The sequence below is a fragment of the Embiotoca jacksoni genome, unplaced genomic scaffold (genome assembly GCF_022577435.1).
Source record: "Embiotoca jacksoni isolate LCO1_2020_lvr unplaced genomic scaffold, fEmbJac1.0.p SCAF_15, whole genome shotgun sequence".
Taxonomy (NCBI): Eukaryota; Metazoa; Chordata; class Actinopteri; family Embiotocidae; genus Embiotoca; species Embiotoca jacksoni.
In genome coordinates, this window is record NW_027185285.1 from 2,323,969 (window position 1) to 2,340,640 (window position 16,672).

The 16,672-nt window shown below is 38.9% G+C and overlaps 1 protein-coding gene across 1 annotated transcript in view; it reads right to left on the reverse strand.

Moving 5' to 3' along the window:
- Positions 1 to 15,352, reverse strand: part of hs3st4 (heparan sulfate (glucosamine) 3-O-sulfotransferase 4) — an 82,721-nt gene extending 67,369 nt beyond the window's left edge. The window contains exon 1 of the mRNA XM_069148771.1: positions 14,020 to 15,352. Coding sequence (XP_069004872.1) covers positions 14,020 to 14,615 — 596 coding nt within the window. The 5' untranslated portion in view covers positions 14,616 to 15,352. The remainder of the gene's footprint in view (positions 1 to 14,019) is intronic.
- Between the last annotated feature and the right edge of the window lie 1,320 nt (positions 15,353 to 16,672).

The following is a 16,672-nucleotide window of genomic DNA, read 5'->3' on the forward strand; positions in this document are numbered from 1 at the left end:
GGCATCCAACAGTGGACATGTTGACAAAGCCTTCATTTATTACTGATTCCCAGCCCAGAGAACATAGCCCCAGCGTGACGCTGATTAGGAGGCTTGTACAAAATAAGCTTGAGAGCCTCATTTCACCACAAACCTATATTCATTTTGTTCTGCAGATTTATACATCCAGCTATCTAGGCACGAAAATCCAGCATGACATGAGAGTATATTCTGCCCTTTTGAAAACGGGGTTAATCTCTCTTTCTTTCACGAAGAAACCTCAATCTTACAGTGACCAGCATGTCTCATATGATGCAGCAGCCGGAGCAATAAATTGAATTAAATAAACCCATTAGTTACAGCAGCTACCTTCTCACCTCGGCCCAGATACACTTTCATGGTAAGTTGGTCCTTTTATAAAGACCAGAGGACACAGCCTAAGACTGTGATGACAAAGTGACCTTGAGTCAAAAGACAGAAAGCATGTCCTTGTTCATTACTCAAATCAATTAGGACAGCGTGCTTGCTGCACAGCACAGCCTCAGTGTGTTCTGCAGGTGTTTAAAAGTAAATGTATGCCCATTCAAAAATCAATTCATAGTTAGGGATTCTGCCTCCTCCCGTCTTGTAGACATGAAACAAACTAGAGGTCGATTAGAGTAGAAAGTGACTACTGGGAGATTCACCCTGGGCATGCTTAAAATGCATGGAATGAATAACCAAGTGCAGTTCCCATACCATATGAGAAAAGAGCCAGAGAGTACTCAAGGATTCAAACGGAGCAGACTGACAGACGACTCAAGTAAAATACAAACTCAATTTCGGTGGTGGTGGTGTTTTTAAAGAGATCATAACAGCAAAACCTGCTCCTGTCACTGGCTGGGTTCTGGATTTGTAAATAGGAAATAGATAAATATAGAAAATAACCCTCTTATTGACCTGATTTAATAATTCATCCATTTGTTATTGTTTTTAGCAACATCTTGTGTCTGAAAGTTGCTTAGTTACTGCAGACAAAAAAAAAAATCAAAGCTAACCGAGTTTAGAAAAAAGTTGAAAAACATGAATAAAATTAGCAATCAATACAATCTTACTGATTCCTGTAATGTTTCAGGGTTCATAACATTATCCCTAACTAGTATAACACACCCAAACCTGATACAAACCATGCAGTTGCATTGTAGATAATTTATGCACAATAGGACTCCAGAAGACAGAAATGGTCTCGGCAAAAAACTGATCAGAAATATAAAATTGTGTGAACAGAGGCCCCATGCTAATTTCCCTTCTGTTAATCCTGATCCTTCTTGAAAATGTCGTCACGTTCCTTTGTCAAGTTTGTTTTTATCAATGCCAAGTTATCCAGGTGAAGTAGTGTGTTTGTTTCAGGCTCTGTTTGTAACTTTTATAAAAGAGGCCCCAGGTGTTGATAGGGAAGAAGATTACTTTTTTTTACTTACAATTTGTCACAAATCTGACCAAGTTAAATAAATACACAGCTAAATCAATGGAGTACTCTTTGAAGGCATGGTTTAAAGTTTAAAATAACAAACTACTTGTTTGATGGGAAAAAAGATCATCCTTGTGGTTAAAAGCTACTCTGTCCCCCATAAACTGCAACTAAATTGCTTTCCTAATCACGTTGTGGTGGCAATGCAATTTGGGGCTGGATTATGTTCAGAGGCAGTGTTGTGTTTTGAATGAATGAAGAAGGACAATTTTGAATGGCATCAGAGAGGGGTTGTTGGGATGGATGGCAAGCATACAAAACTCTCCCACCTTAGACCAGGGTAAACATCCAGATTCTCTGGTTAGGTTTAGGCAACATGAGCACCTTTGTAAAGATTAAGGAAAGTTTTCCTTTAATTACAGGTTCATGGCATTGCCACTGTTTGCTTTATTCACTCCACACAATGTTTTCTTCTCAAAACATTTGATTACTCAGAATCCCATCACGCCAAATACCAAATAGTCAACTGTGGGTTTAACATGAGCCCCGTTGTTTGGTTTGTTAGTTTGTTTTCTTAATCTTCCAAATTGGTGAATTTGCACTAATACAGCATTAATGAGCAGTTAGAGAACATGGAGTGAAATTATGATATTGAAGAAATAAAATCTGAATTTAATTACTTTACAGTTCCTGAACAGATTTATAGATAGACCTTTTTTTTCAATGTTCACATAAGATTAATAAGTGTGAAGAACACATTGCCTATGTATATTAAAACTTAAAGGAGGGGTTTGATCGCTGAAGCAAAGTGCATTTGCTTTGTGATGAGGTTGAAGATAGCCCTCTGTTGGTCAAACAAACAAAGCTGTTTGTTTTATATGATAAATAATTTTAGATTACGGCGGTAACCCCGGTTCTCTGATAACAAGAGTCAGGTATCTCACTATGTTGTTCCCCATAGTGAGGTACTGAGAGAATGTTTAAAGGGGAACTATAAATGTGATGTTCTGATATGATTCAAATTGTGTGATTTTTTATTTTTTTATTTTCCACACTACTTTATAACATGCTTTGTGAATGTTCACTATTACTAATTATATTATATTATACTATTATTAATGACAAGAGGCCCAGGTGAAGTCTCCCCCGTCAGGCACCAACATTGTATATTGAGCACTATTTAAAAGTAAATTGTTACTAGTTTTACTCTGTCTAAAGCATAACTCATTGTTTTTATTATGTGTAGTTTTGTTGTAAATAATGGATGTACAGCCCACAGACAATATATTGCACATGTCAAAGGCCTCACAAGGGAAGCGTTGGCTTCATGGTTGAGAGCAGGTAACAACCTTATTAGAAAGGCAGAACACGTCAACTCTCTCCTACATATCTAATACCAATAATCCAAATTACCCAGGAAAAAACAATCACCTCCTGATACAGCAATTAGCAATTAGCATAATCCCTAAAAGCGTCATTTTGCATTTCATTGGCTAAATCCAAGTCTCAGGGGAGTTTGGCAAGTACCACAGCTTGTGTTTATGACTTCCAGCATACCAAAATTGCTGAGTGTTGGTGGCAGAGACATGATCAACATCAGGATTATACTGAGATTTCTTGTTAACAGTAAATCTAGCACAGAAGCATCTCTACTGTATGTTAAAAGTGTGTTGAGTGCAGGGTACACATTTAATACTCGGCTCATGTGTTGTTTCACACTGTGCTAAAATTATTCTAACGGAATACCCCATGGTGATTTGAGGGAAAGAAAGAGAGCATGAATAAGTAAACAACATAAAGCGATGAGAAACTTCAAAGGCGATGGGACAATCACAGCAAACAAGATCCTGGAAGCCAATGAATGTGTTTGTCTTTGTTTGTGACAGTGACTCAGGGGTGTAAACAGAGGAATTAGCTCACACCTCCGGAGTCTCAGCACATCACACAGCCATAATTGAATTAACTCTGTCAGGTTGTTGCTGAACTGTAGATGTTATGAGGAGCACAAGATACGCGTGGCTCCAAAGACCACCTCTATAAATGCTCCTGACTTCCTGAAAGAATCCTGAAAATGGCAGCTAAAGTTCAGCATCCAGAGCTAAATTCTCATTTCTGGGCTATCACAAAATAGCCAAGGCTGTTCTTGATAGAAAAAAAGACAGGTGCTGCATATGGTTGCATATATCTACTGTATAATAGCCATATGATAATGGTGCCCATACTAGAGGGAGAAGCCTATATTTTTACCCCCCCCCCCCCCATCATTTAGCATAACACACAACAGAAACACCTATCAGGTCCTGGACACACATTGGAAACGTACTCCCTGCAGTCCCCGTATCTTGGCTCCATGACCATTCCTGTCAGGGTTTTCCCTTTGACTGAACAAATGCATCAGCTTGTGTCATGAGACCATATTGCTTGCAGCCAATAAGGAGCATGAGCAGCACAAGTGCTCCAGGAGATGTGGAAGGGAAATTGGAATACTGACAAATATGATTGACATGCGTATTTGTCCCAAGGTAGTCTTATTTGCAGAGATTTAAAGACGTCTGTAAACCGGCATTCTACCGAACAGAGTCATTGTTCCTCCCAGACTAGAAGCACATCACAGCAATTCTGTCGCATGCAAATCATCTTTTGGGAGGAATGAATCCCTTTGAGCATAAAATGACTTCAGCTTATACTTTATTTTGGGTCCAAAATAAATAATTTAACAGATGAAGCTATGTCTTTCATTCTCAGACAATCTGGCCATGTTGTGGAACAAAATCACAAGCCTAAGTCCTTCTTTCTATCCCAGCAACAACAGAGGAGTAGCCTGCTTTGAATTTTTGTCTAGCTCTTTTGATGGACACAAAAAAAAAGTGGATATGAGTCTTGATGGTGAACCATAACCCACGGCCACTTCATAGCAATGGAAGGGGGAAAAAATGGTGAATTAAATTCTAAACATAAGTAAAATAGACTTCCACTTGAAAGCACTGGAGTGTAGCTACATCAGGGCAGGAGAAAGACGAATGTGTGAGCGAGAGAGGGGGAATGTGCATGAATTCTGAGCAGGACCAAAGGCAGGATGAAATTGGCTATACCCATTAACTTCTCAAGAGGTTTTTTTTCCCTCGATATGCAAAAAGGATGGGGCATTATTACTTCTTCCATAATTCTCATGTTACAATACAGATTGCTAGAATAAGATCAAACCTATCTGTAATCCTGGAATGAAAAAAGCTTCTATTCAGACAAAACAAATCACCAGTGAAAAGGGGGGGGGGGAAACACGAGAAAGGTAGTGCAGCACGGTGCTCTGTACAGCATGTGTTGATCCACCATATCAGGATATTTGCTGCTGAAAATATGAAACCTGGAGAACAGTGTGGTGATGGTTGTACTAATTAGCTATACCAAAATAGTTTCAGCTTTGTGGCTTTACTCATTGAAACTAAAGAGGATTAAAGAATTCCCTAATTGATGATGTTGAAACAATGCTGTATAAACAGCACATATGTTTAGCAAGAAATGTATTTTGTCTCCTCAATAATGTATTTAGCTACATTACGAGGAAGCATTTCTAATGAATATATGAAAATAAGTGGTGAAATGTTTGTACTGACATACAAAGCCCGGCTGTACTATTCCTTGTAGGTCAGGGAAGTGTCAGGATTTTCGCAAAATATTAAAGAATGTAGGCATTATGTCTTGTGATTTAAAGCTATAGCGTAGGACTTTTACATGAATGTCAATTACATTCAGACTTTTGTAAAATTAGTTCACACAATGCTGAAAAACCCAATTACCACCAGATAAATCTCTGTGTTTAATAATACAAGGGTATTTTAAATCTGGTGTCTGGTGAGACATTCCCACGCTGGCCGGATTAATGCATACTGGGCATTCATCCAGTTGCTAACTTCCAGTTTAGCCTGTTAACTTCAGTAGGGATAAAATAATTCAGTCATGCAGCTCTTCTAGACTTTCCAAATGTTATTGGAGAGAATTATTTCCCAGGGCTCCCAAGGACACCTTTTTATTTAATTGATACATAATTTATCCACTGTTTTACTGCCGCAACAGTAGCAATGGAGTACACTAGAGCAGAACCTGTGACGTAAGCACATATCGACAGTGTTTTTGTAATTACTCTCACTGGCAGAAAAGGGAGACAAACGTTCTGCACTGTTTAAGTTGGGATAGATTTTCTAAACCTAACCAATATCACAATCTCTGATGTTAAACGAGTGTTTTGGATGTTTACACATAACTATAAGAATGTAAAAACATGCTGTTTTGTTGCTAGGAGTAGATATTGATATCAACCTTACAGCTATATCAAATAATTTAATAAGTAAGTAATACATATTTCTCAAAATGTTCAAGTATGCTTTTAATATAGGTCCTTTTAAAGTGTACACTAGTGTAGCGCAAAGCAGTATAAGATAATTGGATAAAATTACATCTATAATAGAATATCACAGTTTTAAAAGAAATTATCTGATTCCCTAGTAAGAACATCAACAGAAACCAGACACGGCGCTGCAACAACAAAAAAAGCCTTTGAATTGATTCTCACCGATTTAAATAAATGTATAAATAGATACACGTCAAGCATGCATACATTTAATGGTCCATGTGACTTGATGTTTAAATTCTTCCACACAAGAGACCATTAACATTATAAAATATGTGAATGTGCACTTTCCTCTTTTAGATTGCAGTCACTTACTGGTCCTCTACCATTACACTTGACAATCAGCTGAATGTTTGATAATCACTGAGGAGTGCCCTTTTATATTTAACAAGTCATGTATTACTCACAGAGTCAATGACTTCATCGTACTGTTGATTCAACTAGCAGTTGGCCTACTGTTCAATACATATACATACTGTATATATATAGTCAAATTTTCTGTGCACTGCTTAATCTGAAGAGATTCTCAAAGAAGAAATAAACATGATTGATCCAGTGGTGACTGAAACCTCAGAGCTCTGTGATGTTTGGGAGTTTAATCAAGTGGAAAGAGGGTGGGCAATGAGAGAGACCTGAGTGAGGCGGTCCACTCTCTTGACAGCACAGGAGTGTGCTGCTAATTAAAAAGTTTAATTCCACAACTGCAGCACTGGCATCGGAGCACTCAGAGGTGCGTCCTTGTGAGTCTTGGCGCTGTCTTATCAGGCGTAGGCAGATTCTGCCATGTTGGGAAGGCGCGGGACAGGGAGGCACTGCAGCAGCACACAGGCCCAGCTGGAAGGGATGGCATCCTGCCTACTTGGGGATCTGGCCCACCTTGCTCTTTTCCCATCTCCCCACTGAGTGGAGTCATGGGCTCCCAGTCAGGTGGCAAGAGTCAGGGGGCTAAGCTGCCCATGGAGCAGCTGAGAGAGGGAAAGCAGGGCTAAACAAGGGATAAACGCTGGATTTAGACTTTCTGCTGCTGTTCTTGGCCATGGATCCATGTCTCCATTACACACCTCCTGTCACCAAGTCCTGTCTTACGACCAAAGGTTGTAGGTACACCAAAGCCTGCGCCGCATTATGCACTGTTCCTTCCAAATCCCACAGCAGCTAAATCAGACATGATACAGTGGCACTGCCTCCATGAAAAGTCTTTAATATATCAAAAAGATGTCTTTTTCAAATACAGTGCACAAAAAAAAAAAAAAAAAAGGATCTGTTTGGTGTGCAGAGTGAACACACTATTGTATGACCTTGTTTGAGGTAAAAGTTTGTAGCTGTGTAGGATCTATTGATTAGAGCACATCACACAACTCCCACAAAGTGAAATGTCCTTGGAAATGGCAAGGCTCATTCTCTAACATCCTTTTTTTTTTAAAAGTTTGTTTACTTATAAAGCATCATGAAAAGATGTCCGGGAGAGAAAAAAAAAAGTAAAACAGTTTCAGAATATGCTGGAACAAAACACAGCTTCTGTCACAACTAATAATCCTGCAGCTATCACTGACTTGTTTCTTAGCACAGGAAAGCCCTAAAAGGGTAAGAACACAGTTCCCAAAGATTTATGAGCACATCCTCTGAGCTTTTATTGCATAGGGGGTTCAAGTGTCATTTTAATAAAACAGAGATATTAGAGCCTGCAAACCTCGGTAAAACTTTGGTTCTGGTTCACAGGTAGCAATTTTATCTCATGTTTAAATATTTTTCACAGGAGAACATTGATATACAGGAAATACTATGCAATCAGACCTTTGCTGCTAGTGGTTTTCTCACATGTTGACCAACGATATGTAAAGTTTAGGTGACTATAATGTTTTTGGATTAGTTTTGCTGCCAAGTCTCAACTCTGAGGCTGTAATTTTTTATAAGCTATTCAAGAAACCTGTAGTTTCATAAGCAGGAACAACCACACCTGTTACAGTGTTGTATTTGTTTTCTTCCTGCTGTTATTTTGAGTATGGAGCTAGCTTGAGTTACTACCAGTTATTTGATTAAATTATGTATGTAAATCAACTTTATACCCTGTTAAGTCTTAAGCTGATAAACGTAATTAGTGAAGGATAATTTATAGCTTTTTGGGCAGTTATTGTAGGTGGCAGGTATGAGTGTAAAACTATGAACTGGCTTGTTTATACACACAGATTTAATGAATGGACTCTTTTATGGTATATCAAAAGGGAAAAATTAAAGCTTAAAGCATGGGATGTGTTTTTGTATGAGTAATGCCAAGTTGATTTTAGGGGTGTGTGTCTGTACCTCTCAAATAATTCAATCAGTATTTAACTATATGGTCCATTATCTTGATTCAACAATATGCATACATTTCATTGCGATTTAAAATTGATTCAACAGGCTCTATCACTGCTCTATTTGCTGTATTATGACTCATTAATGGAGGAGTCAGTGGTGCCGTCAGTACTGTAAATCTTTATGATGGATGTTTTGCATAAAACCATCCTTTAGTTGAGATCCAATGTTGTACATGGTGGAGTCTTTCTTCCTTTTGTGTAGGACATTTTTCATGTAGTGGTTGTCGTACTGAGTGTTAGGGTATCCAAGCATGAGGGGGATGGGTTGCAAACACACACACAGGCACAAGGAGACAGAGACAGAAATTTGCCCAACATCTGTGTTTCACAGCTGTATTGATTTCTGACGAATTTCACCCAGAATTCGGTTTGGAACCGTGGTTCTGTGTCCACGTAGCTGTATCTCTGAATTTTCTATAGATTTTTCGATTGGTATCAGTTCAACCTTAAACCCTTAACAGATACATGTGATACCAAAGTGTGAACTCAGAATACCAAACACCTATATTGTGAAATGCACTTTCATTACCTTGAATCTGCTCGCAAACTGCATTCTTGCTTCAGCACTTAACATTACATATTTATGACATAATTCCATTGTTACACAGTATATTTCTCCACACAATCGGTCCATACCGTGTCCTTTCAGTGTGAAGAAAGCCATTCTTGCTCCTTGTGAAAAGACTAATATAACGGCTCCCATTTGCCGACTGTCCAGTGCACACATCAATGCAGAGCAGAATTCCATTGAGCCTCAATAGATGAGAAACCTCATGCCTCCTGCTGTATTATTCAATCTGGCCTCACATGCTTTTCAACTGGAATTAATCTAAAATGGACAATCTGACACTTTTCAAACTGGTGTTATTTTTAACACGGTGCTGGTTGATACTGCCACTGTTAATCTCCCAGTTAACTCACATGTTAAAGTGCTTGAAAGAAAAGGTATTTTTTTCTATTTTGGAATTTAATTGTTCAAATATTTTTAGATCCGAAACATAACATTGCTCCTGCTTGTTTTCTCTCTTGATTATCGATACGTGGCAAAGTCTTTCAGACAGCAGTTTACAGATCCTTCCAGTGGAAGCCTCTTTCTACAAACTATATTAGTTGATATTCATGTAAACATGATTGTTTGGTATTTTCCTCACTTTTGCAAAATGTCAAACAGTCCACCCCCCTAATGGGGCCTCATTAAGCCGATCTAAATAGTGCAAAATTCCTGCTCACAATGTCCACCCACAACGGGCACAAATCTTAATGTGCGACTGATAATCAATGACGTTCCTAAGCACAATTTATGAGGCACAGTTTCTTTCCACTCTATATGAACACTGGCACCGGGCTGGAGTTAACAGTTGCTGTATTGGTCATGATGCATAAATATTTCCTATTCCAGGACTGCTATTTGCACCACGTTGAGGCAAGCTCAAGAGAACAGATAAGTTAAATCCTTGCGGTGATGGCTCATCCTCTTTCCTCAGAAATAGAGGCAACATTAGAAGTGCCAATTGGCGGATGAAAGTCCTCTGTGTGCAGTAATGATGGCACTACATTGCAAATTGCTTGTTCAAGTAAGCCCAAAACACACAGGATGAACTATCCAAGAGTGCTAAAAAAAATTTTTTTAACACAGCACCAATCACCAATCTGGGCCTGCCTATGGAGGCTCATACCAGGCCCATACTAAACTTGGAGTCCTGATGTGAATATTTGATATGTGGTGGATTTGTGCAGAGGATTCTTTTGGACATGGAACTTCCTGCCTATACAGGAAACTAAAACCTCAAATTTGAAATCAGAAGTGAAATACTTAAAGTTTCAGATTTACACTTAGTCTTCCAACAAATGGATAAAGTTCTACACAAATACAGAAAAAAGTCTGAATTCATTATTGACCTTCCTCTTTTGGAATGGGAAAACTTTCAGTGTTTATTGTGATACATATGCTATGTTACCTGCCTGGTATTTTAATGTTAGTAGAGTTAGTTATGTTGTCCTATTTTGTGCTTAAAATCCTCCAGTTGCTACAGATGTCAGTAATGGCTCACATTTTTCAGTTTGGATTATTTGAGAATACAAATAGTAAAGCCAGCATTTTGAAGCATAATTATATATTAATTAGATCACGTAAAAGTACGACTTAGGATAGATTAGAGAACCTGGTTTAACTACTGATGACTACAGATCATTAATTAATTATCTCAATCAACAGAAACATAGTCCTCAACTATTTTGACAACAATAGTTTAAGTCATTTATAAAGGAAAAAATAGTCTATCTGATTCCAGCTCCTCAGATGTGAGGAGTCTCCATTTTAGGCATATCACATCCTGAACAACAGCCCACAGTACGTATTATTTTCTTCATTTTTTCATTTTCACGTCACAAAGAAAATGTGATGGAGTCTAGACTGTAGATCGTATCTTCTCACAAAACCACAACAGAACATTTTTTTGTTCCAGTTTTGTCAAAATCAGCGTCTAGTCACCATGCAACTTGATCAAGACCAGTTCACAAGCTGCTGCTTGTTGTTCTGAGCTAATGTACTAAGTAACAAAGCAACGGAAAAAATATTCTCCAAACGCACAAACAAACAACCAAAACATAGTCCGACTCATATTCCAGTTAATAGTTATTTTGAAAGAATTGGGATTGTGTGTTTCTGTTATGTGTGTGTGTCGGAAAGAACAAATATCTTCAGCATTAGTGGAAAGTAAGAACATTTACTCAAGTACTGAGCTTTTATTTATTTATACTTCCTACTTATGTATTTGACAGCTTCTGTTACTTTTATACTGATTTGTCACAATGGATAATATAAAAGCTATTAAAATCTAGTACATTGGTCTTACAAAAATTAGTGTGTAGTCAGGGTCACGTTTCAGATGTCTGAGTTTTTAACAGTTTCAACAAATAGTGATTTTTTTTTTTTCCTTTTAAACGTTTCACACAGTTTGCTTTCAAAAACGTTTAAATAATCCATTATTTTAGCAAAAGTTAAAGATTCAAGAAAGTTCCAAAGCTGAAAAGAGATTTGTGAATCAGAGCTTCTTTTCTCTCCCAGTAATCATCTGACAACCCTTCAGATTAATCTGCTGTCTCTGGATATAAAACCCCGGTATGTAAACATGCTGCTTAAACACTGGTACTTCAGATCACAGGGATCAAAATAGTACTTTTATTGTAATACTCTAACTACATTTTGCTGCTAACACTTATGTACTTTTACTTAAGTAGGGTTTTTCATGTAGGACTTTTACACATTTGAGTATTTTTACATTACTGTATCAGTACTTCTACTGCAGGACAGGAACTGAATACTTCTGTCACCCTTTTACACAGGCAGAAAAGTCTGCACAGGCATTCCATGTATGTACTTTTGTGATATTGATGAATTATATTCCCAATAGTTCTTCTAACATTTCCATTAAATGTGGAGCAGGTGTTACTCCGACAGGCCAAAATTTATGAATCACATTTTATGAGATTACCGGTCTCATTCGGCGACACCGATGTCAAATGGTTGCAAACATCTGTAAGTGATCATAATTTCACTCCCATTAAGTGCACATTAGCCAAACCATCAGAGATGACGACAGCGAACAGAGATGCAGCATAATGCATTGTTTAGCAACAAACAAACTTTGCCTGAATTAATTTTTATATCAGAGAGAAATAGCGACTCAACTCATCATTATTTCGAACCATTCACATTGACCATTGAAACAAGCCTCGGCGTATCCTTCCTATTATTGTAAATTGTTGTTTGTGTGATCATTTCCTCTCTGAAAGCTTCATTCTGAGCGGATTGTTCTAAACAGGACAATGTCAGATATAAAACAAATGCTCCTTCAGAAATGATTTGGCTCAGGGGCCCAAAAACACACAAGCGCATTTATTATTATTTATGTAAGCATGTCGTCCTCCTGTCTAATGAGCCTTTCACCGTAAGCATAATGAAACAGCTTGCATTAACACAGCCTAAATGAACAGCCGAGAGCTCCCATGTCTATGCAACAAGATGAAAGCAGATGTTCCACAACACAAACACCGGTGTAACAGACTTACTTCTCCAGAAGAACAGAAGGGACTTTGAGTCAGCGTCATTCTCATCAGCTCATTGACTCCATTAGCAAATTCTCCTGGTCAAACATTATTATGCGAGAACAACGCCTAACCGAGCCGCGACCAACTGACCATGAATGAACCCTCAAATTGATTTTTTTTTTTCCTCCCATAAACACATTAGTGATAAACAGGTTGTTATTTGGCTAATAAACCTGGAGTTAAAGTGAATGTCAGCCATCGCACACATGAAAGGTAGGATAAGCAATACACACACACACGCACACACACACACACACACACACACACACACACACACACACACACACACACACACACACACACACGTTTGAGAGCCAGCTGCAAAGCAGAGGTGAAAGGGTTTTCAATAAACCAACCAGTTATTTCATATTTAGATTATAGGCTTGTTGGTGCGAACCAGATTCTCCCGTAAATCACAGGTTGAATGTGCGTCAGGGCAGAATGACTGACCTGTAAAATCAAAACAGAGTAAACGCCAGGAAAACAATTATCTTACCTTTTATCACTTGAATACTGACTGTGTACTTGAACTGCATATCATATGATATTTGACACATATTTTAGTATTTATTTCATAATATCAGATTTAAAGTTCAAATGTGCACCTATGAAAACAATTTGTCCCTTTTAATCTGTAACCATGACTATGGATTTATGTGTGTGTGTGTGTGTGTGTGTGTGTGTGTGTGTGTGTGTGTGTGTGTGTGACTGTATGATAGTGTGAGGAAATCTAGAACAAAAAAATATTGAACTAAATAATAAGACAAGTTTCGTTTTCAATGTCAAAAGTAAAATATCTGGAAATTACTTGCAATAATCATTCATTTAAAAATCATGTAACTATTCTTGTGTTGCATATTTCACTTTTGCCAAAATAACGTCTTCATCGTAGGATTTTGCTTGAAAACTCAAATTAAATGTTTTCATTGACGTGTTTCTGATATAGAAGATAAACAATTTAGAATCAGACATTAAACTATACGGTGGCACTCCTCTGTGTGTGTTTGTGCTGCAACCACATGCATTTAGTCCATACTGTGTGACAGAAAATCTCTGTGTTTAAGACCACTGGGGAAATTGTAAATAGGGTTCAATATGTAGCTATTAACTACTCACCCTATGACTAAGAAAAGGAAAGTTTCAAATGGAAACAGTGCACCCACTGCATGCTATGCTCATAGAATTATAGAGCCCTCTTCATTCATTTTGTTCCTTTTATCTTTCATGTTATCATGTTTTAGACAGTTACCATAAATTGCGTGTGCATTGACCACTTTCCAAAGCTGAAATATTAGTTTTTCTCACGACTTTCTGACTGCTATTGGCTCCCATTCATGTGTATGGAAATCAGACAGGGAATTAGGGCAATTTATTACAGTGGAAGACTTTTCCTTTTTGTCTCTCCTTTGATTTTTTTTTTTTGTTTGTTTGTTTTTTTGGATGTAAGAAATGCAACTACAAGTGAAGATTGATAAGTTGAAAAGTTTTGCATTACAACGCAATAACATTAATTTGACAACCATGAAGGCGTGTGATGGATTGCATGTCAGCTCTGTCTCTTAGAAGCTGATTTCTGAACCTCACAGTAATTAACCCCAAAAAAATATTCTTGAAAAAAATTGTAAACAGAAACATAAAGTTCACGTGGTTTGTGGTATTTCAGCTAAACTATGCAGAATATGTCAGGTTTACTCGACAGGACTGAAGTGGTAACTCACCTGTACCAGTCCAGCCCCCTCTCGTAGTTCCTATCAAAGAAATGTGGCTCATTTCCAACGGCTCTGACGTCCGGATGCACCCTGAGAGCCTCCAGCAGGGCTCTGGTTCCCCCTTTCTTCACCCCGATGATGATGGCTTGGGGAAGTTTCTTCTCTCCATAATCCGAGGTGCAGTTCACCCTGAGTTCGCTGTCCGTGGTGCTGAATTCCTGGTGCTCCCTCTCCAGCGCGGTGGTGTGATACGCCGCCGCCGATTTAGTTGGAGACGCCTGAGTCCTAATCCACTCCACTGTCCTTTGTTCGGCCTCAGCATGCTCCTTTACGGTGGAGACCGAGGTTGTTCTCTCGGCCTCGGTGAATTCCGTAAAGCCCTGGGAAGTGGAATAAAGTTTCTCCCTCAATGTCACAAAAGTTGTCTCCTCTGTCACCAGCCTCCCCTGATACACGTAGTTCTCTTGCAGAGGGAACTGCAGCGAGTTGTAGCAGCTCATCAAGCTATAGAACAAGTAGGTGACAGAGAGGGAGAGGGTGAACATGAATAAGATTTTCCGGGGCACTTTAGAGGTGAAAACCGAAGTGCTGGACCAAAATGCCATCTCTGATAGCAGTGATCCTCTCAAAGAAGTGGCCAGACATGTTTCCACCCCGAGTCTTGCATGGACAAAATCAACAGCAATAATCAGTCACTATCAGCGCTGTTCCACCTAAAAAAGCGAGAAGCTGGACCAAACCATCCTAATCCAACCGAATCGCATATTTATAAGGATAGCGGGGGAAATAGACCGTTAAAATTCCGGAAGAATATCGCGTCCCCTTTCTTGAGTTATCGATTTCTTATTCCAAGCCTGACAGACAATGTCACAATTTATTGGACTGAACTTGTAGATTTGAGAGGCTGGCGGTCTGGCGTCCTTCCAAAGAGGCAGCCTGGTTTAAACTGGACAGTGTATGATGGACGAAAGCCTGGCATTTTATGCAAGACGGGGGGTGGGGAGGGGAGGGAAAAAAAGAAAAACGAATAGCAGAGTGTTTAAAGTAGGCTTCTTCTCATCAGCCGTTCAGCCCTAAGTCCAGTCCGGGTTTGCGACAAAAGAGTGGATTCCCCTCCATCTAGACAACCTACAAATCCATAAAAATTTTCCCAGCATGAGCGCACAATCCTTCACGCTCCTCTCTATTTACTTTCTGTAGTAGAAAGTCAGCAGCCTTCGCACAAAAGCGTCCACACTTCCCACTGACTCCCGGACTGCTGCTGCTGCCGCTGCTCGCCGTCCTTGCGCCTTCTCACATTGGTAGGATCCTACGATGTGCGCATCGGCTGGGTGAGCTCATCTGAGCTGAAGCAATGTAGAGCCACACGGCACAACTAGTGTGTGTACACCCACTTTTCCTCTGTCATTGCACAAGTAGGGCTATAAACGTTAGATGTCCTAATCTGAGACAGTTGTGTGGAATGGGGAAGCTTCTCGTCATTCCTCTCCACTTGCAGACATGGGACCCACGCAGCTGGCATATGTGAGGGCTTATTACAACGTGAAATGCTTCGTATGGTATAAAGTTCACTGTTAAACTAAATCTTTGATTATTTTGGTAGAGATTATTTTTACAGAAAGCTCATGTCTGCACCCTGCTGGTTATTAGTGGAGCATTGCATTAAAGGACTTCCAAAAGAAATACGGGAAAAGTTTATCCTCAAATACGAGTCAAAGTGGATAAAGAGCAACATTTGATATAAAACGTGGGTTTTAAATCAAACTGATGAGTCATGGGTGGGGTGTCAGTTCTCCCCTACACATCTCTAAATGGAAGAAAACACATGCAGAAAACGATCCTGTCTTCTGCATTATGCCGAAGATGGGGAGGCTGCTTTGGAGTATTATACACTGAATTTATTATACATGGGTGCATACTATAATTACTGATGATAATATGCAGTAGACCTTAACTTGTACACTCTGTTGCCACAATATGAGGATCTAAAATTGCATGCCACAGAAATGTCTCCCCGTATTAGGGAATCTCATTCATCACACACCTCCAACACACCAGCAGAGCCATCATCACAATAAGTACTGGGTCACAAATAATTTGCAGAGCCTGGCTCTGAGAACAGCAAGCCACAGCTATATTTAAAATTCTGTTTGTTGAAATGGAGAAAATATTCCTCTGTATATGTTGCTTGACCAAATTTGTCATTTCTAAGTGCCTGTAGCCAGCGAGGTATGCAAACTAGGGCTGATACGAAGTCCTTTTATTATAGTGTTAGCAGAGGATATCAGTAGCTCTTTAGCATTCAGCCAATGCATTTTCACAGAATCATAAAATCTCTGCCATCATGGGAGTAACCAGTGCAGACAAGAAATACATTACCATTGCTGACTTTCATAACATATAGTTGAGATTTTTTAAACAAAAAAAAAATACGACTGTTTCAGGTGCTGTCTAAACTTAAAACCGTTATGATCCATATTTTTTCACAATAACAGAATGTTAAATGACACGGTGAAAGCAAGATGATGAAAACAATGTGATAACATAGAAGGGGGTCTACTCACAGTGATAAATTGACAGAGAATTATCACCCAAACCTTAAGCTCATCTGTACGTTATGGAGTTTCCGGAGTTACAGCTCACTTTTTCGCTGTTCAACCCA